The 25,470-nt window shown below is 36.0% G+C and overlaps 1 protein-coding gene and 1 pseudogene across 1 annotated transcript in view; one reads left to right on the top strand and one right to left on the bottom strand.

Annotated features, from left to right (window-relative positions):
• The window catches only part of Rpa1 (replication protein A1), a 54,664-nt gene that overhangs the window by 14,320 nt on the left and 14,874 nt on the right, over positions 1–25,470 (top strand). The window contains exons 5-8 of the mRNA XM_026388872.2: positions 3,159–3,247; positions 17,109–17,201; positions 22,243–22,375; positions 23,709–23,811. Of these exons, the coding sequence (XP_026244657.1) occupies positions 3,159–3,247; positions 17,109–17,201; positions 22,243–22,375; positions 23,709–23,811 (418 nt within the window). The remainder of the gene's footprint in view (positions 1–3,158; positions 3,248–17,108; positions 17,202–22,242; positions 22,376–23,708; positions 23,812–25,470) is intronic.
• Positions 19,626–21,996, bottom strand: LOC113182764 (14-3-3 protein theta pseudogene; annotated as a pseudogene).

Here is a 25,470-nt window from a genome sequence, read left to right as displayed (position 1 = left end):
TGGTAGTGGTACTGTGTTTTGAACCCTAGGGTGTTCTACCACAGAGCTACATTCCTAACCCTTTTTATTTTTTATTTTGAGACAGTCTCCCTAAGTTGCTAAGGGTCTCACTAAGTTCTGAAGCTGGCCTGGAACTTGCAATCTTCCTGCTTTAGCCTCCCAACTAGCTGGGATTCCAGGAGTGTGTCAGATGTCTGGTTCTTAAATATTTCTATTTTAAGGGAAAAAATCTTTTAATCTTTTAGCATTATGAATTATTTTAATAGATTATCTAATAGTGAACTGTTCTTTTATTCCTAGAAAGTAAATTCTGCCTAAAAAATAATCCTCTTACCTTTCTTTCTCTTTTTTTAATCTGTTTTTATTCTAAATAATTTTAATTTTTTACAGAAATATGAGGCATTTAAGAGCACAGACTTCAAAGACTGAACAAACCTGCATTTTACATACTGACCCTACCTCTTACTAGAAGTATAACTTTATGAAAGAAACTTAATTCAGTATGTTAGTTTTCTTATCCAAAAAATATAGATGATAAAGATATTACCAGATTGTGTTAAGTGGTATCCTGGAACTAGTCACTATAGATTCTGAGGTCCAACCATATCTAGAATGAAAATTGGATCAGATGTTAACTTACTGAACTATTTTTCAAAGCAGCTTCTCAGCAGCAGCATATGAGTGTGGAAGTTTCCACATATCCTAGCCAACCTTGTAATTATGTGATATAGAGTTTCAGTTAAAATATCAGATTCTGTAGAGTATTGTAGTCTCTTTTGACAATATATTCCTTTTTTTACTTCAGTTTACAAAAATTTGAAGTAAATATCAGAAGTTTTCTTAGCAGTCCTCATCTTTATTCTTCCATATGAATTTTAGAGTTCTGTTATCGAGTTTGAAAACAAAGCAAATATTGTGTTGGAATACAAATAATTGTGTTACATTTATGTAATATTTGATGTTAGGAAACCTTTTTATGTAAGAATATGGTATGTATCCATTTAAAGTCTCTCGGATTTTTTAGATACACAGTTGTATTATCTCCTTATTCGATATTTATATCATTCATTTTGTTTATTTTTAATCTTATTGAATTAGCTAGCACTATCAAAGTAATGGTGGTAGTGGGTACCATATTTGTATACTGATTTTGATGGAAATGCTTAGTGCTTACCATAGTGTTTATCACATAAATGCATGCACTTTATCATGTTCAGGGTATTTTTTAGGTCCTTCTGTTATTCAGGGTTTTGTTAGCAATGGCTCTTGAATTTTTAAAAAAGCTTTTACTGTATTTTGATACAATCATATTTTTAATCTTTTAGCATTATTAATTATTTTAATAGATTATCTAATAATGAACTGTTCTTTCATTCCTAGAAAGTAAATTCTGCCTTAGAAAGTAATCCTCTTAGCTTCCTTTCTCTCTCTTTTTTAATCTGTTTTTATTCTAAATAATTTTAAATGTCTAAAACAGTAGAGCCAGGTATGGTGGTTCATACTTGTAACTCCAGTGACTCAGGATGTTGAGGTAGGAGAATTGCAAGTTCAAGGCCAGCCTCAGCAACTTAGCCAGACCCTGTCTCAAAAATAAAAAAGGACCTGGGTGGGCTGGGTTGTGGCTCTGTGGTAAAGTGCTTGCCTAGCACTGAGGCACTGGGTTTGATCCTCAGCACCACCCAAAAATAAATAAATAAAATGAAGTTTTGCATCCACTTACAAATTAAAAAAAAAGAAAAATTTTTTAAAGGAATGACTTGGGATGTATCTCAGTGGTACTGTGCCCTTGGGTTCAATCCCAGTACCAAAAAAAAAGATCATACAGTGGTATTGTGAGTTCCCATTAGAGCCCATTTTTCAGCTTCGTATTTTACCTGATATCCAATCTTGCTTTGTGTACTCCTTTCCACATCCTCTTTCCTCTAAAAATTTGAAGTAAATATCAGACATTATATTATTCAGAAATATTTTTGTAAATACTTTCTAAAGAATTCTTAGCCATGTGCAGTGGTACACATCTGTCATCCCAGCTACTCAGGAGGATATCAAGTTTAAGGTCTTGGGGAACTTATTGAGATCCTGTCCAGGAGAGATATATAATAAAATAATTACTAATAAATATGAAATTAAACTAACAGGAGTGTTCTGAAAAAAAGAAATCATAGCTATAGCAAAGAGTAGAACAAGGAGACCTGATTTAAATGAGAGACTGGAGAATTATTTCTTAATGTAATAATGTTTGAGATGAGAGGTTAAAAGTATTAGAGGGCTAGGGTTGTGGCTCAGCTGTAGAGCGCTCGCCTAGCATGTGCCAGGCCCTAGGTTCAATCCGAAGCACCACATAAAAATAAATAAATAAAGATATTGTGTCCAACTAAAAAATAAATACTTTAAAAAAGAATTTAAAAAAACAGTATTAGATGAAGAAGAATCAGTGGGGGTAAAAAGCCACAGAGGGCAGTCTGTACAGAGGTAGGCCTTGTGGCATATGGCAGGAATAGAAAGATGTGGCTTAGAGGGCAGAGAACTCAGGAGGGATGAGTTGAACCAGAGAGGTTAGAAAGGCCAGACCACATAAAGCCTTGTAAAACATGTCAAAGGTTTTTATTTTAGTTACTTATCTTACTCATCAAAGTGGTTTTTGGGGTCTAAGGTTTTGGGAAAGTTATTGAAAAATTTTAATCCGAGGTAAAGATGTGTCAAAGGCCTGTAAGTTCTTAAGGATAGGTAATTACATTTTTTAAAATACCTGCTGTCATAATTGGTTTTGTAATTATTTAGATAAGTATGTTGCTGAGAATTCATAATCTTTTGGTGCCACATACTCTCATGTTTAATAATCTAAATTCTTATCATGTCAGTGGCTCCTTGAAGATATGGTGTGTAGCAAGAACGCAGCATTTTAATTAAAGGACTACATGGGAAGTGAATACCCTGCAATCATTAAAAGGCTTGATAATGATGCAGTGAAAGATTAAAGGAAATATTTGTGTAGGAATTGATATCATATATTTCTCAAGTTATTCAACAATGAAAAACAGTTGACAAAGGGATAATAGTTTTTATCAAAATGATTATTGAGGATAAGCTTTTTAAATAGTTTGTCATTTAGAATGCTTCTGAATTTATTCTATCTTGTTTCTATTTTGCCCTTGTAGGAGAGTAGTTATTTTGATGGACTTAGAAGTTTTGAAATCAGCTGAAACAGTTGGAATGAAAATTGGTAATCCAGTGCCCTATAATGAAGGTAAAATGCTCTTTATAGTTTGTACCCTTAACAGAATAACTCTTTATTGATCCAGGATTCTATTTTATGGATTCAGTTGTTAGTCTTAATAAAATCACAGTGATTTGGGGGATCTGGGAACAAGGTTATTCTGCCTTATTTTCAATACTGAAGAAATGATCTATGAAGAAAAAGAAAATGTAACAGACATTCTCTGTAAGATTCACTTAGAGTAGGCTAAAAAATAACAACTGTCTAGGATGTTATAACAATAGAGGGTACTATAGGATGTCTGTAATATTAATGAGAAATGTGTTTTCTTAAGATTAAGGCACATTAATGTTTTTAAAATGTGAGCCAGGCATGGTGGTGCACACCTGTAACCCCAGAGGCTCGGGAATCTGAGGCAGGAGGATGGGGAGTTCAAAGCCAGCCTCAGCAATTTTGTCATGCCTTTTCTGTTTCTATTGATAATTATAATTGTGGGGGGTTTTGTTTTGTTTTTGTTTGATTAATATAGTGAATGATATTGATTGATTTTTTTTTTTTTTTAATTCTATACCAACCTGGGATTTCTGGGGTAAGTCTGTGTCATTATGATGTACTATTCTTTTTATATATTGTTGGATTTGTTTTTCTAAGACTACTTGATTTGATTTTGTTTAGAATTTTTGCATATCTCTGAGAGAGATTAGTCAATAGTTTTTTGTTTATTAAATCATGGCTGACTGACTTTGGTATCAGAATAACTCTGATCTCAGAATTGGTTGGAAAGTGTTCCTTCTTAAATTTTCTAAGAGTTTGTATACAATTAGCATTACTTCTTCCTTAAATATTTAGTAGATAGGCTGGGGTTGTAGCTCAGTAGTAGAACACTTGCCTAGCATGTGGAGGCACTGAGTTCAATTCTCAGCACTACATATAAATAAATAAAATACAGGTCTACTGACAACTAAAAAAAAAAATTTTTTTTAATGTTTAGTAGAATTCACCAAAGATGCCCAATGTATTTTGTTTGCTTGCTATATACAATATATATATATATAATATATATTAAATAGATGGGCATAATACCTTTATTTTTTATTTATTTTTATGTGGTGCTGAGGATCGAACCCAGTGCCTCACATGCAAGTGCTGTACTTCTGAGCTACAACCCTAGCCTTTGTTACTTTTTATGAAAAGATTTTTATTTTTTATTTTGTAGTTATAGACAGATAGCATGCCTTTATTTACCTTTTTTCTTTTTTAAAATTTTATTTAATTTTTTTGTCATTGTAGATGGACAGAATGCCTTTATTTTATTTGTTTATTTTTATGTGGTGCTGAGACTCGAACCCAGTGCCTCACGCAGGCTAGGCAAGTGCTTTTCCACTGAGCTACAACCCCAGCCCCGAAAAGGTTTTAACTTCATTTTTTTTTTTAATCAGATAGATACAGGGTGATTCAGGTTATCTATTTCTTTTTCTGTGGGCTTTAATAGATTGTATTTTAAGAAATATAGCCATTACATTTGAGTTCTTGAATTTATTGGCCTGTATAAGTTTAAATGTTATAAATACATTAATAATTAGTTAAAGTAATTAAAATAAATTAAAAGGCAGAAAATATCAAATGGATTTATATGTACTTATAAACATACATATATGTAGTTTCATATAATATTCCCTCATTATTATTTTAGGGTCTGTAGAATCTATGGTGATATCACCTCTCTGATTCCTTATATTGGTAATTTTTTTCTTGTTTTAGTTTTTTCTTTTTATTTCTTTCTTTTTGTATGTGTGTGTTGTTGTTTGTTTTGTGGTACCACTGGGGTCTGGTGCATGCTAGGTAAGAGCTCTACCACTGAGCTATATCCCTAGCTCTATGTTCTCTTTATTGTGATCAGTTTAACTAGAGGTTTATGTTATTGATTTGAAAGACCCAACTTTTAGTTTCATTGATTTTTCTGTTACGTTTTCTATTGTAGTGATTTATGATTTTGATCTTTATGTGGTGCTGTTTACATTATATTTTAGATGTCTTTTTTTCTTAAAGTGGAAGCTACGTTTACTGAGAGCTTTCTTCTTTCTAATATAGGTTATAGTGTTATAAATTTACCCCTAAATACTGCTCTAACAGCATCCAGCAAATTCTGGAATGTTACATTCTCATTTTTATTCTGTTCAAAAGACTGTATTATTTCCCTTTTTAATTTCTTTGACTTTGTGGTTTTTACCAAATGTAAATGTTTTCTAGGGATCTTATTGTTATTGATATTTAATTTAATTCTGTTGTGGCCAAGCAACATACTTTTATGACTCAAATCCTGTTAAATTTATTTAGTCTTATTTTTATGTCTCAGATTATAGTCTCGGTAAATTATGTGTGTACTTGAAAAAGGTGTATTTTGGTTGTTGGGTGGAGTATTGTGTCAGTTAAGTCAAGTTAGTGTAGTTCAAGGTTTCTGTATTCTTTTTTTTTTTAATATTATTTATTTTTAGTTTATCGGCAGACACAACATCTTTGTTTGTATGTGGTGCTGAGGATCGAACCTGGGCCGCACGCATGCCAGGCGATGTGCTACCGCTTGAGCCACATTCCCAGCCCCGGTTTCTGTATTCTTAACTGATTTCCTCTTGTTCTATTTTTGAGAGATTCATTTTAGACTCTGGCTACAGTTATAGGTTTCTCTCTTTGCAATTTTTGTTAGCTTTTGCTTCCTACATTTTGAAACTCCATTATTAAGTGTATAAGCATCTAGACCTATTATGTTCTTTTGATGAATTGATTCCTTTATCATCATGAAATGACTTCCTTTATTCCCAGTGAAAATATATGCTTTGAAATCTTTTTTAATACAAATAAAGCCACATTAGCTTTTTTAAATTTAGTATTAGCTTGCTATATCTTTTCCTGTCCTTTTATTTGAATCTATTTTTAAATACATCTAAATATTAAATTTGTATTTTTATAGACAGTATATATATGTGGGTCTTACTTTTTTGTCCAGTTTGATAATTTCTGCCTTTTAATGGGTTGGGGGTTAGACTCTTTATATTTTGTATAGTTATAACATATAACTTAGTGATATGTTTAGTCTCTCCTTTCTATTTGTTTTTTATTTGTCCTATCTGGTTTTCTTTTTCTTTTTTCTTTATACTTTCTTTTTGGTTGAATATTTTTTATGATTATTTTCTTCTTTATTGGCTTCATTACTATAATTTTTTGTTATTCTATTGGTGCTTTAGGGTTTATAGTATGCATTTTAGTTTATCATGGTCTATTGTGGGTGATACTGTACTGCTTCATGTATAGTATAGGAATCTCCCTTTTCTTTTCTCCAAACTTTGTATTATGGTTGTCAACAATTTTCCTTTTATCTGTGTAATAAATCCTATAATACATTGCTACTATCTTTTTTAAAAAATGTTTTTAGTTGTAGAATGACACAATATCTTTATTTATTTGGTTTTTATGTGGTGCTAAGGATCAAACTCAGTTCCTCATGCATTCAAGCAAGTGCTCTACCACAGAGTGACAACCTCAGCCCCTGTTACTATCTTTGTTTAAGCAGTCAATTATTTTTTAAAAGAGATTTAAATAATAAGAAAAAGTGTCACATATTTACTCATATAGTTGTCATTTCTAGTGCTCTTGATTCCTTTGTGTAGGGCCACTTTTCCAACTGGTATCCTTTCCACTGGTAGTGAATTCTTTGCTTTTTTGTGTGTGTGGTGCTGGGGATTAAATCCAGGGCCTTGTGCATGCAAGGTAAGCACTCTACTAACTGAGGTATATCTCCAGTCTGAATTCTTTCAGTTTTTGTGTCTGAAAATATTTTCCCTTTGGCTTTCAGAGATATTTTTGCTGAGAATAGAATTCTAGGTAGACAGTTTATTTTCTTTTCAGGATTTTAAAGATGTCATCTTACGTGTATAGTTACCCTCAATGAATGAACTTTTGTATCATCTTCATTTTTATTCTTCTGTGCTTAACACTTTCGCTCTCACACTTTTTTAAAAAAAAATTAGTTGTAGATGGATACAATACCTTTACTTTATTTAATACCTTTACTTTATTTATTTATTGGTTGCCACAGAATCGGACCCAGTGCCTCATCTGTGCTAGGCAAACGCTCTACTACTGAGCCACAATTCCAGTCCACACTTTCTCTCTTTTTAATTTTTTTTTTTAAAGAGAGAGTGAGAGAGGAGAGAGAGAGAGAGAGAGAATTTTTAATATTTATTTTTTAGTTCTCGGCGGACACAACATCTTTGTTGGTATGTGGTGCTGAGGATCGAACCCGGGCCGCACGCATGCCATGCGAGCACGCTACCGCTTGAGCCACATCCCCAGCCCTCTTTTTAATTTTTTTAAAAAAATTTTTAGTTGCTGTTGGACACAATACATTTATTTTATTTATTTCTGTTTATATGGTGCTGAGGATCAAACCCAGAGCCTTGCACATGCTAGGCAAGCACTCTACCACTGAGCCACAGCCCCAACCCCTCTTTTTTATTTTTACAAGCTCTCACATGCGATGCTGTACACTGAGCTTCACCCCAATCCTTTCATAGTTTCTCTGGATTAAAGATAAATGAAGTTGAACCCGATAAATTTTGTACTGGAGGCTAACTACATCCTGTCATGGTTATCGAATCTAAAACTTGGTCCTAGGGCTGGGGATGTGGCTCAAGCGGTGGCGCGCTGGCCTGGCATGCGTGCGGCCTGGGTTCGAGCCTCAGCACCACATACAAACAAAGATGTTGTGTCCGCCGAAAACTAAAAAATAAATATTAAAAAAATTTTTTTTCTCTCTCTCTCTTAAAAAAATATAAAAAAATAAAAATAAAAAAATAAAACTTGGTCCTAGCCTTTGCCCAAGTAGAGTAAAGGAAGGGAAAAGAAACTTGGATTTCAATTCTGAACACAATTACAGAATGGGAGAACGAGAGAATAATTTTAGAGGTCAGTTGTTAGGGTAAGGAAGGGACTTGCCAAAAGTCACATGGTGAATTGCTTGAGGAAATGAGTTAGTATTGGTGATTTCCAGCTGAAGCCTCTTTCTGTTGTATCCTGGACTTTGAGGATTAACCTTTACACCAAACTTTTACCTACTGTAAAAATTATATTTAGGTATGTAGATTGTGTGAGTGAATCCATTATGGGAATGTCAAATAATTGGAAGTTATCATTATTTCATATTAGTATATGTGCCCTTTAAATGTATAATTTTTGAATTGAAACAATAAAGATGATCAGATTTTTTTTCAGTAAACATTAATTTTTTTAATTTTTAAATATATATATTTTTTAAGTATTTATTTTTTAGTTTTAGGTGGACACAGTATCTTTATTTTATTTTTTTATGTGGTGCTGAGGATCGAACCCAGTGCCCCATGCGCTTGCTGTACCACTTCGGCCACAACTCCAGCCTAAATATATGTTTTCTGAAGTCAAAATTATAAAATTATATAGTCAGAGAAATCTTATCCTACTACTGTCTCTACTACCACGTTTTTTTTTCTGGCCACATTTTGTTTGTTGGTACATTATAATTTTACATATTAATGGGATTTTTTTTGTTACATATTCACACATGGACACAATTTAACAATGTAATTTGGCCAATATCATTCCTTAACACTTTCTTCCTCTGTCCTTCCTTCCCACCCCCTATTCCCTTTCATCTACTAATCCCCTTTGATTTTCATGAGATCCCTGCCCCTGTCCCTTTCCTTTTCCTCTTTCTCTCTCTAGTTTCCACAAATGAGAGAATACATAGAACCCTTGACCTTCTGAGTTTGGCTTATTTTACTTAAAATAATGATCTCAAGTTTCATCTATTTTCCTGCAAATGATATAATTTTATTTTTCTCTATGGCACTGCTGCCCTTTATAATGATTTATTTTTGTTCTTCATATATTTCTTTATGTAAATATAACCAAGCACAAATATTATATATTATCATTCTGTACTCCACCTTGCTTACAAGGCAGCATATTATGGCACTATTTTCTCTCTTTTTTTCCCTCTACTTTTTTATTTTAGGATAAGGTTTTGCTAAGTTGTAAAGTTGATCTTCAACTTGTAATCACTTGAACTTGTAATCAACCTCCTGAGTCACTGGGATACAGGTATACATTACCACACCCTCTTTTTTATCCTCTTATAAACCGTTTTTAAAAAGTTTTTAACCTAGAGATATTTCCTTATATATGCAGCATTTTTTTCTTTTTTTCTAAATTAAGTATTTGTGTGGCTTTTCCATAGTTTATTTAATCATCCCTTTATTTGAAAGACACTTGGATTACTTTCATACTTTGGCTATTAAAACAGTGCTGTAAATGTCTGAAACCTTGGGTTTGATCTCTTGCACCTTAAGAAAAAAGAAACATTACTACAGTGAACAATTTCATACATAGGCAGGTATATGAACTCAAGGGATTTGGTTGCCACAGATGAGATAACTGAGTTAACTGTTAAATGTATCTGGTTGGTAAATACAATTAGATATTCTACTTCATATCAGATAGTATCATTTTTATATTCCTACCAGAAGTACACAAAAATATTGGTTTCTTCATAGCCATGCCAAGATAGTATACTATTAATATTTTGAATTTTTACAAATTTGATAGATGAAAAATGGTATCTAGGTGTAGTTTTAACATGTATTCTGAGCAAGATCAGCATAAATGTTTAAGCACCTTGTTGGTTTTATTTTTGTTTTTCTATGGAAAAGTAGGGGGTATGGGTGAGGTGGCACATACCTGTAATCCCAGTGACTAGAAGGCGAGGATCAAGACCAACATGGGCAGTTTAGCAAGAGTGTATCTCAAAATAAAAACAGAAAAAAGACTACAAACTCCAGTGCCAAAATAAAAGTAGGGGAATTATAAAAAGAAAAGAAAAAGTAGAGGGTCTAGTCCTTTGTCTCTAATATGAATTGTAGAGCCTTTTGACTGATTTGCTTATGGTGTTTTTATTTTGCTATGTGGTAGGCTTTTTATTTTTTTAATGTAATTGGATTTGCCAATTATTTTTTATGACTTCGGGATTCTGAGCCATAATTAGAAATGTCTTCCTCACTCCAAAGTTATTAAGGCATTAGCTCATGTCTTATTCTAGTACTTGCACATTTTAGTTTTTACATTTAAATCATCCAGGCTGCTTCTGTCTTACTGTTGTGATTTCTTAACTGGTGCTGTTATTGGCTTTACTTTCACATAATTTGAAAAATTTGTAGGTTTGCTCTGTCCTAGTTTCTCTAAATTAAAGATACAGCTTTTATGTGGTATGTGTGTATTCACATATGTGAACATACATAGGGTAGCTTTGTGTTCTTATTGCTTTGTATGGTTTTTAGGAAAAGTGGCAAGATTTTGGAACTAGGCCATCACCATGCTCTTCCCAGTAATGGAACCTGATGGATATTTTTACTTACACAAATAGTAGTAATTTGGTGCTTTAAATTGGAGAGGGAAAACTGGAACTTACCAGGTAAAGTGCCAAATAATTAAATTAGAATATCACATTTGTTTTGCAATAGTAAAGTTTTATTGAGATGAGCACATTGGTTATCACATTCTCAGCTTTTAGAAGGAGTGCTAAGGTAAAGCAATAGTTAGCATCCCTGGTGAGTGCAGTAGGGGCAGGGAAGTGTGCCTGTAGCCAACTTTTATCACCGTTGGCCAGGTTTATAATGCTTTTTATGTTGTATTTATTTGAATGGTTACTCTGGACATTTTATGATTCAGGGGCAAAAGTGTTTGTGATAAAGATGGAGATGGAAATGCTGAAAAATAATTATTGCTTGAAGTCAGATCTATAGCTGTGGAAAAATACTTCCTTTGTCTCAATATCCAGTTTAACGGCCCTTCCCTTTCTTCAGAGTCTGTAAAAGTGCCCAAGGATAGGAAAATATTTTGCTGTTCAGAATTATTTATTATAGAATTGTTACTAGACATTGTTGGGCCATGATGGAATATTGTTACAGCTGCCTTGTAGTATATTCACAGTAATGGTTTCTAATTTTCTATTGTGAAAGTAAGGAAACTTGTGTTAGTAGGCAGAGAACTAAAATCAGATTTTTATATCCTCCCAGTACATAATCCTGAACCTGTTACTTGTCAGGTGACCAGTAAAATTGGTTGACTAAATCAAGCCCGGAAATAAGTAGGATTCCAAAATGTGCATTGAAATTTTAAATATGCATGTATAGTACCATTACTAGATTAAGTAAAGATGATTACAGAATTTCTGAAGTGTAAGAAATAAAGCTTCAAACAATTTATACTTCATATAATACTGAATTGGATTATTTTAAATCTTTCATACTTACCACTAAATTTTTTTTTTTTAAACAGAGAGAGAGAGAGAGAGAGAGAATTTTAACATTTATTTTTTAGTTTTCAGCGGACACACATCTTTATTTGTATGTGGTGCTGAGGATCGAACCCAGGCCGCATGCATGCCAGGCGAGCATGCTACCGCCTGAGCTACATTCCCAGCCCTTACCACTAAATTTTGTCAGTGTATATGCTTGTGTATAAATTCTCTGTACAGATATACTGTTGCTAATAATATTGTACTTAAGTATACTATACAATTCTTTTTAAAAAATTATTTATTTTATTCATTTTAGTTATTGATGAGCCTTTATTTTTTCATTTATATGTGGTGCTGAGAGTTGAACCCAGTGCCTTACGAATTCAAGGCAAGCACTCTACCACTGAGCCACAACACCAGCCCCAATTCTTAGTTATTAGTATTTTATTACTGACATTAGTTGGAATTCTTTTCAGACTGATTTTGTCTATTTTGTGTAAACAGAAAATTATAATTATGATATTTATTCTTTGTAGTTGGTATTAAGAAAGTACTTGCTGGGGCTGGGGCTGGGGTTGTAGCTCAGTGGTAGAACACTTGCCTGGCACATGAAGGGCCTTGGGTTCGAGATCCTCAGCACCACATATAAATCAATAAAATAAAGGTATTGTGTGCAACTGCAACTAAAAAATAAATATTAAAAAAAAAAGAAAGTACTTGCTGGTAAAAGTTGTGATTTTTGTTGCTCTGTATACTCCATTAGCTATAAGCTATTTTTTTCTCTGCTCATGACTCACCTACTATTATAATAGATAATAAAAATGATAAGTGTGAGTGCAGGTAAATCAAGGCGTCTGGTTTTTTTTTTGTTTGTTTGTTTGTTTGTTTGTTTTTTTGCCACTAAGCCACATCCCCAGCCCTTTTTATATTTTGAGACAGGGTTTCTCTAAATTGCTTAGGTCTCACTAAGTTACTAAAGCTTCAGCCTCTGGAGTCACTGGGATTACAGGTGTCCACCACCAGGCATGGCTAAAGAGTCTGCTTTTAAATATTTCCTTTCTGTATCAGAGCCAATGATGTGAAAACCAGCGCAGATCAAGAGTCTAAGAATTATGATATTGATCCATTTTATTGTAATGGTTTAATTTGCAGGTGGCTTAAAGCAGAAGATTATCAGAAACTGAGTTTCAACATTACTGCTGTGCAGTATAATTTTGATTTTTAGAAAGATTGCACTTTAGCTGAGTTTAAACTGATATATGTGAGGTCTTGTGAGCAGCTGCTATGTCGAAGTGCATTAGTTGAGGGGTTGCTATTTAGAATGCACCAAGATTCTTACTATCCATTTGTTTGGGGCTGTTTCTTATCCCAGATTTGAAGTATGGTTCAAAGCAGGAAGGAGTTAAGAATTGCTCTTTTGTTGGGCCCATAATCCCAGTGGCTCAGGAGGCTGAGGCAGGAGAATTGTAAGTTCAAAACCAGCCTCAGCAATTTAGTGAGGGCCTAAGCAACTCAGTGAGACACTGTATCTAAATAAAATATTTTAAAAGGGGATGTATATATATATATATATGTATAAATAAATAAATAAATGTGCTGTTAAGCCGATTAGTAGCTATTCCTGATTACCAGACATGGTTATTAGTTATGTTCTATATAATTAGACTTATTAATGCCAGGACTAGTTGTTTAAAATTTGAATTTAACTCAAGCCTATAATCCCAATGACTAGGGAGGCTGAGGCAGGAGAATTGCAAGTTCATAACCAACCTAGACAATTAAGCAAGACACTGTCTCAAAATAAAAAGGACTAGGAATGTAGTTTGATGATAGAGTGCCTTGGATTCAGTCCCAAATAACACACACACACACACCCCTCCCTCTCCCCCCCCCCGCCCTTAACTGCATATAGTGATGTGCATGGACATACATAAACCTGAACTCAAGATTAGGTTTACTCTTCCCAGCTGTGTGACTTTGGGTACTTCATTTACATATCTTAGTTTTCTCATCTTTTTAGAAGGTATAGTACTGTCTACATCATAGTACTAATACTTCCTGGAATAATGCACTTGACCTTGAACCCGGTGCATAGTAAGCCCTCAGAAAATGGTAGCTATTATTAAATGGAGACTAGCTAGATGTTTCATCGGATCTTAATAATCCAATAGTTATGCCAGATTTGGTGGCACGTGCCTGTAGTCCCAGCTACTTGGAAGGCTGAGGCAAGAGGATCACAAATTCAAGGCTAGCCTGGATAACTTAGTAAGACTGTGTCTGAAAATAAATTTTTTTTTAAAGTTTGGGGATATAGGTCAGTGGTAGAATGCTTGCCTAGCATGTGGGAGGCTCTCGGTGGAATCCTTAGTACTGCTTAAATAAATAAATGTTAAGACTGTATATCATTGCTATACTTATATTATGGTAACATTAATTTTAGTTCACATATTAAAATGTAAAAAATGTGCTTTTTAGAATAGGTAACTAAGTAATTTACATTTAGTTCTTTTTGTAATTTAATTTTTTAGTTGTAGATGGACACAGACTTTTGTTTATTTATATGCAGTGCTGAGGATCAAACCCAGTGCCTCACACATGCTAGGCGAGCGCTCTGCAACTGAGCAGTTCGTTCTTCCTTTTTTTTTTTTCTTTTATTTATTTAGTTATTTATTTTTTCGGGAGACGTGGTCTTGCTATGTTGCCCATGGTAGTCTCAAACTCCTGGGCTTAAGCAGTCCTCCTGGCTCAGCCTCCCCTAAGTATGGGGTACTATGAGTACATGCCACTGCATCTGGCTACTTGACCATTTTTAAGTGCATAACTCAGTGACATTAAATCTGCTCACACTTTTGTTCTTCCATCACCACTCTCTATTCCAGAACTTTCATCTTCCCCAACTAAAACTCCATACACACTCAACTCCCAGTTCCCACTCCTATTCATACCTGGTAACCACCCTTTTTTTGGGGGGGGGGTACCAGGAATTGAACTAGGGGCACTCAACCACTGAGCCACATCCCGAACCCTATTTTGTATTTTTTTTTTTTTTAGAGACAGGGTCTCACTGAGTTGCTTAGTGCCTCACTAAGTTGCTGAGGCTGGCTTTGAACTCTTGATCCTCCTGCCTCAGCCTCCGGAGCCACTGGGATTACAGGTGTGAGCCACTGGGTCCAGCCCTGGTAACCACTCTTCTACTTTGCTTTTCTATATTTGACTATTTCCACTTCCTCCTAAGAGTCAAGTTATCTTTTTTAATTTTACTTTTATTTTTTTTTTTTTGGTACTGGAGATTGAACCCAGGAGTGCTTTACCCCTGAGCTACATTCCCAACCCCTTATTATTATTATTTTTGAGACAAGGTCCTGCTAAATTGCTTAGGGCTTCACTAAATTGCTGAGACTAGCCTCAAACTTGCAGTCCTCCTGCCTCAGCCTCCAATCCCAATCCCTAAATTGCTGGGATTAAAGGCATATGCACCGCTGAGTATGGTGGCACACACCTGTAATCCCAGTGGTTTGGGAGGCTGAGACAAGAGGATCGCAGATTCAAAGATAGCCTCAGCAAAGGTGAGGCATTAAGCATTTCAGTGAGACCCTGTCTCTAAATAAAATACAAAACAGGGATGTGGCTCAGTGGTTGAGTGTCCCTCCCTGAGTTCAATCCTTGATACCCCCCCCAAAAAAAAAATGGCCTATACACCATTGCACCATGCCTGGCTCAGTTACATTTTTATAGAAATTGAATATGTGTAATCAGCAAAAACCAGTGATTGTTTCCTGTTCCACCAGTATGTGAGGCAGCAGACAAGACCCTGAGAAAGGGACATTTTTTCCATATTTTTAATTGGTGCATTATAATTACACTTAATATTGGGATTCATTTTTACATATTGGTACATGCACATAATAGAATTTGGTCAGTATTGTTTCCTAGCATTTTCCCTTACCCTCCTCTCCTCCCTGGTCCCTGAGAAGGAAAGGGACTTTTTAGATTGTTTAGATAGTTTAGACATTTTTGAGACTATATAGAAGAAAAGGAGGAACTGGGGTGGGAGATAGTAGGGGTTTGTATTTTATGGTTTCATTTTTAAGTGTTTAATCTTTATTTTTTTGGCATGTATTTTATGAAGCAGGTAAAGATAGTTCTTCCCCCAACCAATTCAGTACTATTTACTGAGTAACTCATCTTTTCCCTACTAATTTTTTCAAAAGTTTCATTTAAGAATTTAAAACTGTTTTCTTCACAAGACACATTGTTAAAGGAGACAGTTCTCCCATGCTGTTTCTGTGACACTTTTGTAAATTCAGAGATAATGGAAAAGCTAAAAAGTAAGCATGAAAATTTGTGTCAATAATCTAGGTCCTTTTTCTATGTAAATAAAATCTCAATTTTTCTCTCCATAGGAAGAACTAAAGAATAATTCTATTTAACCTTTTTCATTTTATGCTAGATTTATTATACTCTAATGACACAGTTATGTCTCATTTAGCTATACCGCTTAATCATAATAGTGGCAGAAGTAAATCAGTAAAATCAGTATGTAACGTGCCCATTTGAGTTAGGACCTTGGGAAGTCCAACAGGAACTTGAACCAGCAAGTTGAAGAAGGCAAAGACAGAGTGGCAAATGAGGAACTTTGCTAGCTATGCTCACTATTAATGTTTTAATACACTCTAGGACATTTTTCTGAGCTGCCCTTGTGTGCTGCAAGCACTCTTGGTGAGCAGCCCAGATGAAGTTGACTTCTATCTTGAAGCCAATTACAAAGGCAAAATCAAATTCCATGAATCTAATATTTTAAAGCATGGGGCATGTTTTACCATTTTAACATTCTTCAACTTCATAAACATTTTTATAAAGGGCAAGGGGCAAATTCTTATTTTCTGCTTGAGGGACATGTTCATTTCCCCTCCTCTCCTTTTAATCTTCCTGTTTTCTTGACACAACTGCTTCTGAACTCCATTCTCATCTCTCCCTGCTGTGACAGTTCACTAGCGCTTCACGGTACCTAAGACTCTTTCAACTCTTATTTTCCGCCAACTGTCAGATGCGAAATAAGGTTGCTTTGGGAGGGAAAGGGGAGAGTCCTTTCTGAATGTCTCCTTTTCCTTTGAAACAGGAACACTTCAGAGACAATTGAACTGCTTTTAGATTTTCTTACCACCCAGCCTTTTCTTCTGATAGATCCTGCCATGAACACACGGTTCTGTTGATGACATCTATTTGTTGCTATGGAAATAGTGGTAGTGTCACAGATTCAGCCCAGTAACTTTACTGCAGGTTCTTGCAGGAGAAATGGGCAAGGCTTTAGGGGAGAACCTCATTAAAACTGAAAGCCATCAATTATGAGCAGGTGAAAGGTAAATGGAGCTAACCTTTTCTACAAGGAAAACAAAAAGTGAACCCCTAGCAAATTCACCACATGCATTTGAATGCCCCAGCATGAATTCTGACCTTATGAGAAATAATAAATTTACACTCTCTTGGAGTATTTTTTATACTTAAATTTAAGTCTCTTAGCTCAAATTATTTGCACTAAAATGGCCTTTCCCTTTTGAATTTCAGGACAAGGGCAGCAGCAAGTAGTTCCTTCCCCCATCTCAGCAGTCAGTGCACCAACCAGCAAGCCCCAGCAACAGAATGGGAGCTCGGGAGTGGGTAAGATTGCCATGTGTTGGACGTGTGTTGTTTATGTATGTCAGGTTTTTTAATGCCTTAAAAGTTACTCTGGACTGAAGGGAATTTCTCAAATGCCATTCATGATACAGTTGTGAAGAATAATTGCAATTCTTATTGTAGAGCATGTGGTTGAAAAAAATGAAAGTCTTTGAAAGATGCTTAATAATATGTCTTTTCTTATCAGAATCATATACCCTTCTCAGTTCATCTGGTGGTTTCTCACATCTTTATGTTTTACACCCTCTGCCTGTGAATTTGCATACCTTTTAAATTCTTGCCTTTTAATGATCTAGGATCCACTTATTAAATTTGGCTTGTCTCTCTCCAAGTTTCTCAGTTTGGGATCTCCTGAGTATTTGTTGTTTGCTTGAAGACACAATCATTTATATTGGTCATAGGTTCTGCTTCTCAGACTCCTGGATGAGAAATAATTTCTCCTTTTAATTTTCTCTTCAGCAAGTCCTGAGAGGCCCTGATGGAATCATTTTAGTTACTGTTTGGCCTTTGTTTTAGGGACTACTTGCTCTGGAAGTCAATAGTGAGACTTAACACTTTGTAGAATGTGGTTGGATTTATTTTTAGAAGTTTCTTTTTCTGTCACAACATCACCTACACCTCTTCTTCTCTTCCCTTCCATTATTAGTTTCTATTTTTCAATGCAGGATTCTGAGAACAGCGGGGTTAAGACATCACTGATGTTTCTGTGAAACTTTTAGGACATACTACTTTTCCCCTTTGGTCTTTGTTGTTTTTATCTGTTATCTACCTTGTAATATCTGTGTATCTCTCATCTATCCATCTCCCTTTATGAGTGGATCTACTTATACACAGCTCTCAAATTATGGACTGTTGAAGGGGTAGTGGAATAGATTATCCAAAATGCTAAATAACCGCAAAAGCCTCTTCCTTAGACTGAAATATAAATAATACAGTATTTATTCTTTCTTCTCCCTACACAGATTCATCTTTCCATCTATCTGTTGAATTACATTGAAATTTATTTATTTACTTATTATAGAATATAATTTTATTTTATGTTACTCTGCTATTACATAGGGCATAACCTTTTTTTTTAAAAGATCTTTTTTGATATGGACACAATGTCTTTATTTATTTTCATGTGGTGCTGAGGATCCAACCCAGTGCCTCACATGTACAAGGCAAGCGCTCTGTCGCTGAGCTACAACCCCAGCCTCATAGGGCATAACAGTTTCACAGGCTTTTTGGGGACTACAGTCAATGATTAGCAACACACAATAGTGGTCCAACTGTCTAAAGGATAATCACTAGACAAACTGGATACCCTCTCACAAGTGCTCAGATCTGCATGGAAATGTACTAAAGTTTTAGACTTGAACTTGTGTACTTTTATTTCCCCTTTCTAGAGTATTAAGAAATGACATGTACTTTAATTTGCCAAAAGCAATGCTTGTATTCTGGCAGCAACATGCTACTTCTATTACATAGTAAAGTGAATACCAGAACTACAAAGGCAGGAAGTGTAAGTGAATTTTTACTGGGAAGGGAAATTGTCAACTTAAACAGCAGCAAATGATGAGTGAATAAGAAAACTCCCTATTATCACAGATAGACATGACCTTCGCAACATGGGATATAGAAGACATTTAAATTTGTCACACACACACACACACACACACACACACACACACACACGAATGCTATCCTCCCCCCCAGCAGTCAGGAAATGTCAAGTGCTTTCCTATTCGATCTAATAGTTCTGGATTCCTGCTAAAAAGGAATAACAGTAAGAGTATAGAAAGGTTGCTTACTGGGCTGGGGGTATAGAGTTGGTAGAATGCTTGCCTTGCATGCACAAGGCCCTGGGTTCAATCCCCAGCACCACAAAAGAAAGAAAGAAAGAGAGAGAGAGAGGTTACTTACTGAAAGGAAAGCCTTAAAGAAGAACAAGGAAGGAAATGTAGAAATTAAGAAGTCATTTAGAACACTCTTGAAATTGCAATTAACTACATTTTCTTATCTTCACATAATACAAAACACAGCTACCTGTAGAACTGACTCAGATTACTCAAATACCACATACATTTTTAGTCTTCTACTAAGTGTTTGGAATTAATTATATTTATATGAAATGAAGCTATTAATACTTTTCTACAGCAGTAACTGCACACTAGGAAAGCCAAGACAAACACAAATCAAGGAATGAGTCTTCCCAAAGCTGTAGTGTGAAAAGACTGTAAACAGTTGATTCCATACACATAAATGGGTTTCTTTGCTGTAGGAAATCCAAGTGGAATAAGGAATGGAGATGTGTAAAAAGGTTTCTTGAAAGAAGTATTAAAAAGAAAATTCTCTCTCTTTTTTTCTCTCTCTCTCTCTCTCTCTTTAAAAAAAGAAAGAAGAAGGATAACACCCTGTTTGCATTTAGTTTTCAGCCCCTTCTGCTACATCAATTCTTCTCCTGCCCTGTCTGATATTCATAATGTTAAGTTGTCTCAAGCAACTGCATGATGAGAGTGCTGTCCTTGTATGAGTCTTCAGTGTATCAAGTTCTTCAATGACCTCATCAAAAGCTGTTTAGCCAGTGTGCAGGCAAGCTCTAGGTTATTAAGGTTCTCATAGTAAAATACAGAAAAGTTAAGAGCCAGCCCCAGGAGGATTGGGTGTGTGGGTTGCATCTCTTTCTTGCTTATATCAAATGCCTTTTGATAAGCTCCTTGGGAATTATCTAGAGTTTGTTTTCGATCATCACCACATACAACTTCAGCAACATACCGGAAGTAATCTCCTTTCATTTTCAGATAGAAGACCTTACTCTCTCAATTAGTTGCATTGGCTATTAAATACTTATCCAACAATTCCAGCACCGTGGTGCAGATGGACCTCAGCTCTGACTCCACTTTCTCCTGATAGCCCTTAATAAGCTGCAACTTCTCGGAGGTGTTAGTCTTCTGCTCAGTGCTCGAGATGACCCTCCAGGCGGACCTGTGGCCCCCTGAACACGTTTTTGTAGGCCACCAAGAGCCATTGCGCTCCTCATTGGACAGCTCATACCCTGCTCGGTCACAGCCTTCATGTAGGTGGTTGTTTCGTCGTAGTGCTTGGCCTGCTCGGCCTGCTCAGTCAGCTTGGCCTTCTGGGTCAGCTGGGTCTTCTCCTTGGCACAGGGACCAGGGCTGGGGGCAAGGCCAGTGAGGACGAGCGCCAGCCCTGATCGGGAGTCCTCCTCCTCTAGAGCTTCTGGTCCCCTCGCACCCGCAACTCGAGTCTTGAAATTTATTTATAAAGATTATTTAATATACTCTACGTTGGATAGTGAGTTACATGTGTACTGAGGGGTGGCTACCTAGCATACAAAAATTGGGTGGAGCTAGGTGTGGTGGTGCAGGGTAATCCCAGTGGCTCAGGGGATGGAGGCAGGAGGATCTCAAGTTCAAAGCCAGCTCAGCAATTTAGCCAAGCGCTAAGCAACCCAGTGAGACCCTGTCTCTAAATAAAATACAAAATAGGGCTGGGGGTGTGGCCCTGAGTTCAATCCCTGGTCCCCCCCCCCCGAAAAAATAATTGGGTGGAAAAAAATTGGATGAATGGATGCTTATGAGTGTAATAAAATTGTGTATTTTATATTGTATATGTATATACACATACATATATTCTGTCATATATGTGCATTTCCTAGCATCATCTTAAGATCATTATGACTGCTGTGTATGTGTTTATCTCTCCTGACTCCCCAGTTAGAATAGGGAATTTTAGGATCTGGGCCATTCCTTTGTGTATTTCTCACTAAGTGCTACAAATACTTAGAATAGTGTGTGCATGCTGTGGAAACTCAGTAAATAAATGGTGAATTTATATTTTTAGCCAAATTCTATTCGGAGGAAACATTTTGGTATAAAATGTAGGAGATCATTGAACTAAATTAGGTTTTCTGAATAGGAGGTTGAAGCTTTAGAGATGCAATGTGCATATAAAGAAACTCATCTAATACTGCAGGGCAGCCACACAGGCTTGGGCAAGGCTCACAGGACCACTCACCTATGTTGCTTATTTGTTTTTTGGTACTGGAGATCAGCCCAAGAGTGCTCTACCACTAAGCTACATCCCCAGCCTTTTTTTCTTTTTTTCTTTTTAATTTTGGGAAAGGGTCTTGAACTTGCATTTCCAGTTCTTCTACCTCAGTCTCCTGAGTCACTAGGGTTACAGGTGTGTGCCACCCACTTACCTATCTTGACCAAAAACTGATTCTTGCCTTTTGCTAACTAAATGGCATCCTATAGACTTTGTTCTAGACTCTTTCTTCCTGTGGTGGTGTTTTGAGCTGATGCATTTATGATAGGTGTCCTTCACCTCCCACATTTGTCTTCTTCTTCTTTTTTTTTTTTAAAAAAAAAACATTTATTTAGTTGTAGATGAACACACAGTATCTTTATTTATTTTTATGTGGTGCTGAGGATTGAACCCAGTACCTCACCATTGTGAGGAAAGCACTTTACCACTGAGCTATAACCTCAGCCCCCCACATTTGTCTTCTAGATCCTTTACCATCTAGTCTTTCTTTTTGGGGGAAGGAGGGGCAGTGCTGGAGGTAGAACCTATGGTGTGTCTCATACTGGATTAGTGAGCTATCTCCTTAGCCCCTGCTTTTCTTTTCTTATGAGACTAATGACTTGCCATTAGTTTTCCCAGTCAAGAAAGTTGATTTTCTTTCTCTGGCCCATTATCTTGACCATTGATGCAAGGGAAAGTTTTTGGAGGGTGAATCTCAGAAAGTGTTTTGTGCATACATTACCATTGTTATCTTCACCTTAGGGCTTAAGTCAGCAGATGGATTCCTGAACTACTGTGTGCTCATCCTTCCTTCCAAATGGCTTTCCTGGCCTCTTGTTTCAGTCTGTCTGATTGCATATCTCTCAGACACTGTAAAGGAAAAACTTTGCCGTTCATTTTATATAATTTGACAATGGTACATCAGCAATAAGAATTATTATAAAACTTTATTATAAAAGTTCAATCAAATCATTTTTTTGTGTTTGTAAAGGTTCTACTGCATCTAAGGCTTTTGGTGCTCCAAAGACATTTGGAAAACCTGGAGGAACCAGCCTATCATATCCTTCTGGGGGGACGCAGTCCAAAGTGGTACCCATTGCCAGCCTCACCCCTTACCAGTCCAAGTGAGTTGATGCATAGGTCAAGTACAGAATGTAGTTACAAAATGGTATAGGAAGTTATTGTGAGCTCTAGTGTGACTTAGTTGTGAACAGTCACCACACATAGAGTGGGTTTCTTTATTCTGAGGGGAGGAGAGTACAAATTACAACAAACTTTAACTTTTCTATCAAAAAGAATAACATAAACAGCAATCTGCCATAGCCTGTGAGGTTTCATTCATTTTTTAAGAATTTAAAATTTTAAATATTTACTGCTTGAAGAATAGATCATTAGGCTTGTGAATAAAAATAAATATTTGTGCTAATTCAGAAGGCATTTTATCTCATATAAGTAAGTGACTTTTGGTCTAAAAATTGTTGCTATAGTTTAGTTTGGCTAAGATAATCTGTACTATTTGTATTAATCACGTAAATATACCCTGAACATGTATTTGTTTTATGTGACTTTTTTCCATTGAAAATTAGTTCTTTTTCTAGAATTCTTTCAGATATGCATTTATTTATTCTTCAATATTTGGTAATATAGATAAAATTAATTCCCCTGTGAAATTGTAAGTAAGGAACCCAGTATGCCCAGCACCTGCTTTTAAGATGGGTACTAGGCTTGGGTCTTGTCTCTTGGGCCCTGCCCCTCCCTCCCTTCTGTTTTGTTCATCCCAGAAGTGGTGATGGAACCAGGGGCACTCTACCAATGAACTGTACCCATATCCTTTTTGATTTTGTATTTTGAGTCAAAAGTCTCACTAAGTTGGGGGACTGATCTCAAATTTGTTATATTCCTTACTTAGCTTCCTGAGTTGCTAGGATTGTGGGAATATGCCACCACGCCCAGCTTAATGGGCTTTTTCAAGGTCATACAGCTTCAGTGTGTTTTCTTTTGGTGGTCCACAGACACAATGTTCTGTGGCTTATGTTTATAATTGGCATGCATTAGAAATGAAACAGGAGTTTGATACCGGTTATATCAGTTCCCAAAACTGAAAATAGTGGCAAAATGTAATTGCTGGTATTACTGCATTTTTTAGCTTAGATCCTTCCATTAAGGGAAGATTGTTGCCTTGGTGATGGCTTTTGGAGAAGACAGAGAGTTTATACATTTACTTACTTGACAGAAGAATGATTTAGTGTTAAATCACCTTGTATGTTTTACTCTGTCTATCCTATAAATTGTCAAATCTGTATATCATCTTGGGGTTTAATTAGCTGGATTAAAGTACAGCTGACATTGACAAATGGAATATGCATAAGATAAGAAAGGCCATAGGAAGATGATTTCTTACTTCATCTTTATTCCAAGTAAGACACCAAACACTAATGTGACCTGTTTGGTTTTTAGGTGGACTATTTGTGCTCGTGTTACCAACAAAAGTCAGATCCGTACCTGGAGCAATTCTCGAGGAGAAGGGAAACTTTTCTCTATAGAACTGGTTGATGAAAGTGTGAGTATATGCCAAGTGGATCTTAGGCTGAGCTCTGCTGGCCTATGTGGTGGAGATGTGGTTTTCCTTCTGTTTTGCTTCTTAGATGCTATCTGGGGTAGAGGGTTAAAGATCATACATAAAATCCTTGAACTTAAAGGAAAGCATTTGTTGTGTTAGAAATTAGTTTTCTAAATGTATAAGTTGCCTCTCGGGTACAAAAAAACCTGAGATGGTCTGTCTGATTTGCTGGAAGCTTAGTTGAAGCCCTAGGATGTAATGTCTACTAATAAGCAAATTGGGGCTTTGACCCCCAACAAAAGGCAGGCAATAAGCCACCTTGTATAGTGAACGGTGTGGGAAATGGGTTCTGTCTGGGCAGATTGTCTATATGCCTTATTAATATTTATTTATTTTTTTAGTTTTTGGCGGACACAACATCTTTGTATGTGGTGCTGAGGATCGAACCCGGGCCGCACGCATGCCAGGCGAGCATGCTTGAGCCACATCCCCAGCCCCATATATGCCTTATTTAAATGAAACAGAACCCTGATGGTAGGACAAAATTCCTGAGCCATGGAATCTTGAGTTTTGATAACTGATTTGCCCATAGTTTTGTTTATAATGGCTAAATTATACTTTTAAGTATTCTTTTCAAACTGCTGCATATTTCCTATTGGCTTGAAGCCCCAAACGTGAGGGGAAAGAATAATTTATTTTCTTCTCTTTTATGGAAGATAGTGTAATTATTATCAAAAAACTAATTTTCTGCAAGTTGTTCCACTAATCTGCAGTTGGCTAAAATTCCATCATTTATTTTTTCTTATTCTGTAACTTTTTTTTTTCTTTTCCCCCTTGGTGGTACTGGGGACTGAATCTGTGGGCATTCTACCATTGCGCTATATTCCCAGCTTTTTTATTTTGAGACAAGTTGTCACTAAATAGTACAACCTGGCCTTAAACTTGTAATCCTCCTGCCTCAGCCTCCCAAGCAGCTGAGATTACAGGTGTGCTCCATCATGCCTGGCCATCTGTATGTAACATTTTGATTGACTGAAAAATAAATGTGAAAATCAAATCACAAGCAACTTAAAAATATTTCTTGAGTGACATTTTGGTAGTGATTGCTGAATGTGAAGTAATTCATCATCTAGGTTGCAAGTGTGAGAAGTTGCTGAATCATCCTAGTTCAGCATCCTTCCTGTGGGCTTCAGTTGTGTCCTTGGTATCTAAAATTTGTTTATTTTCAGAATATTAAACGTGTCATTGTTTTAAGTTTCTAACTTGAGGTTAGAAAGCATGATTAAAGCATGATTATAGGATCAGCTAGTTGAACTCTTGTTTAGTCAGCAGATGGCTTAAGTATGATTTAAGATGTGGGTTTCTTGGGCTGGGGATGTGGCTCAAGCGGTAGCGCGCTCGCCTGGCATGCGTGCGGCCCGGGTTCGATCCTCAGCACCACATACCAACAAAGATGTTGTGTCCGCCGAGAACTAAAAAATAAATATTAAAAATTCTAAAAAAAAAAAAAAAAAGATGTGGGTTTCTGGTATATATGCAGCCTTCTCAATCAGTGGTCCATTTTGTGTTTGTGCCACTGCTCAAAGGTCTTTTTGTTTGTTTGTTTGTTTGTTTGGAACTGGGGATTGAACTCAAGGGCACTTAACCACTGAGCCATAT

This window comes from Urocitellus parryii, chromosome 7 (assembly GCF_045843805.1).
Source record: "Urocitellus parryii isolate mUroPar1 chromosome 7, mUroPar1.hap1, whole genome shotgun sequence".
Taxonomy (NCBI): Eukaryota; Metazoa; Chordata; class Mammalia; order Rodentia; family Sciuridae; genus Urocitellus; species Urocitellus parryii.
This window is presented reverse-complemented; position numbering and strand designations above follow the sequence as displayed.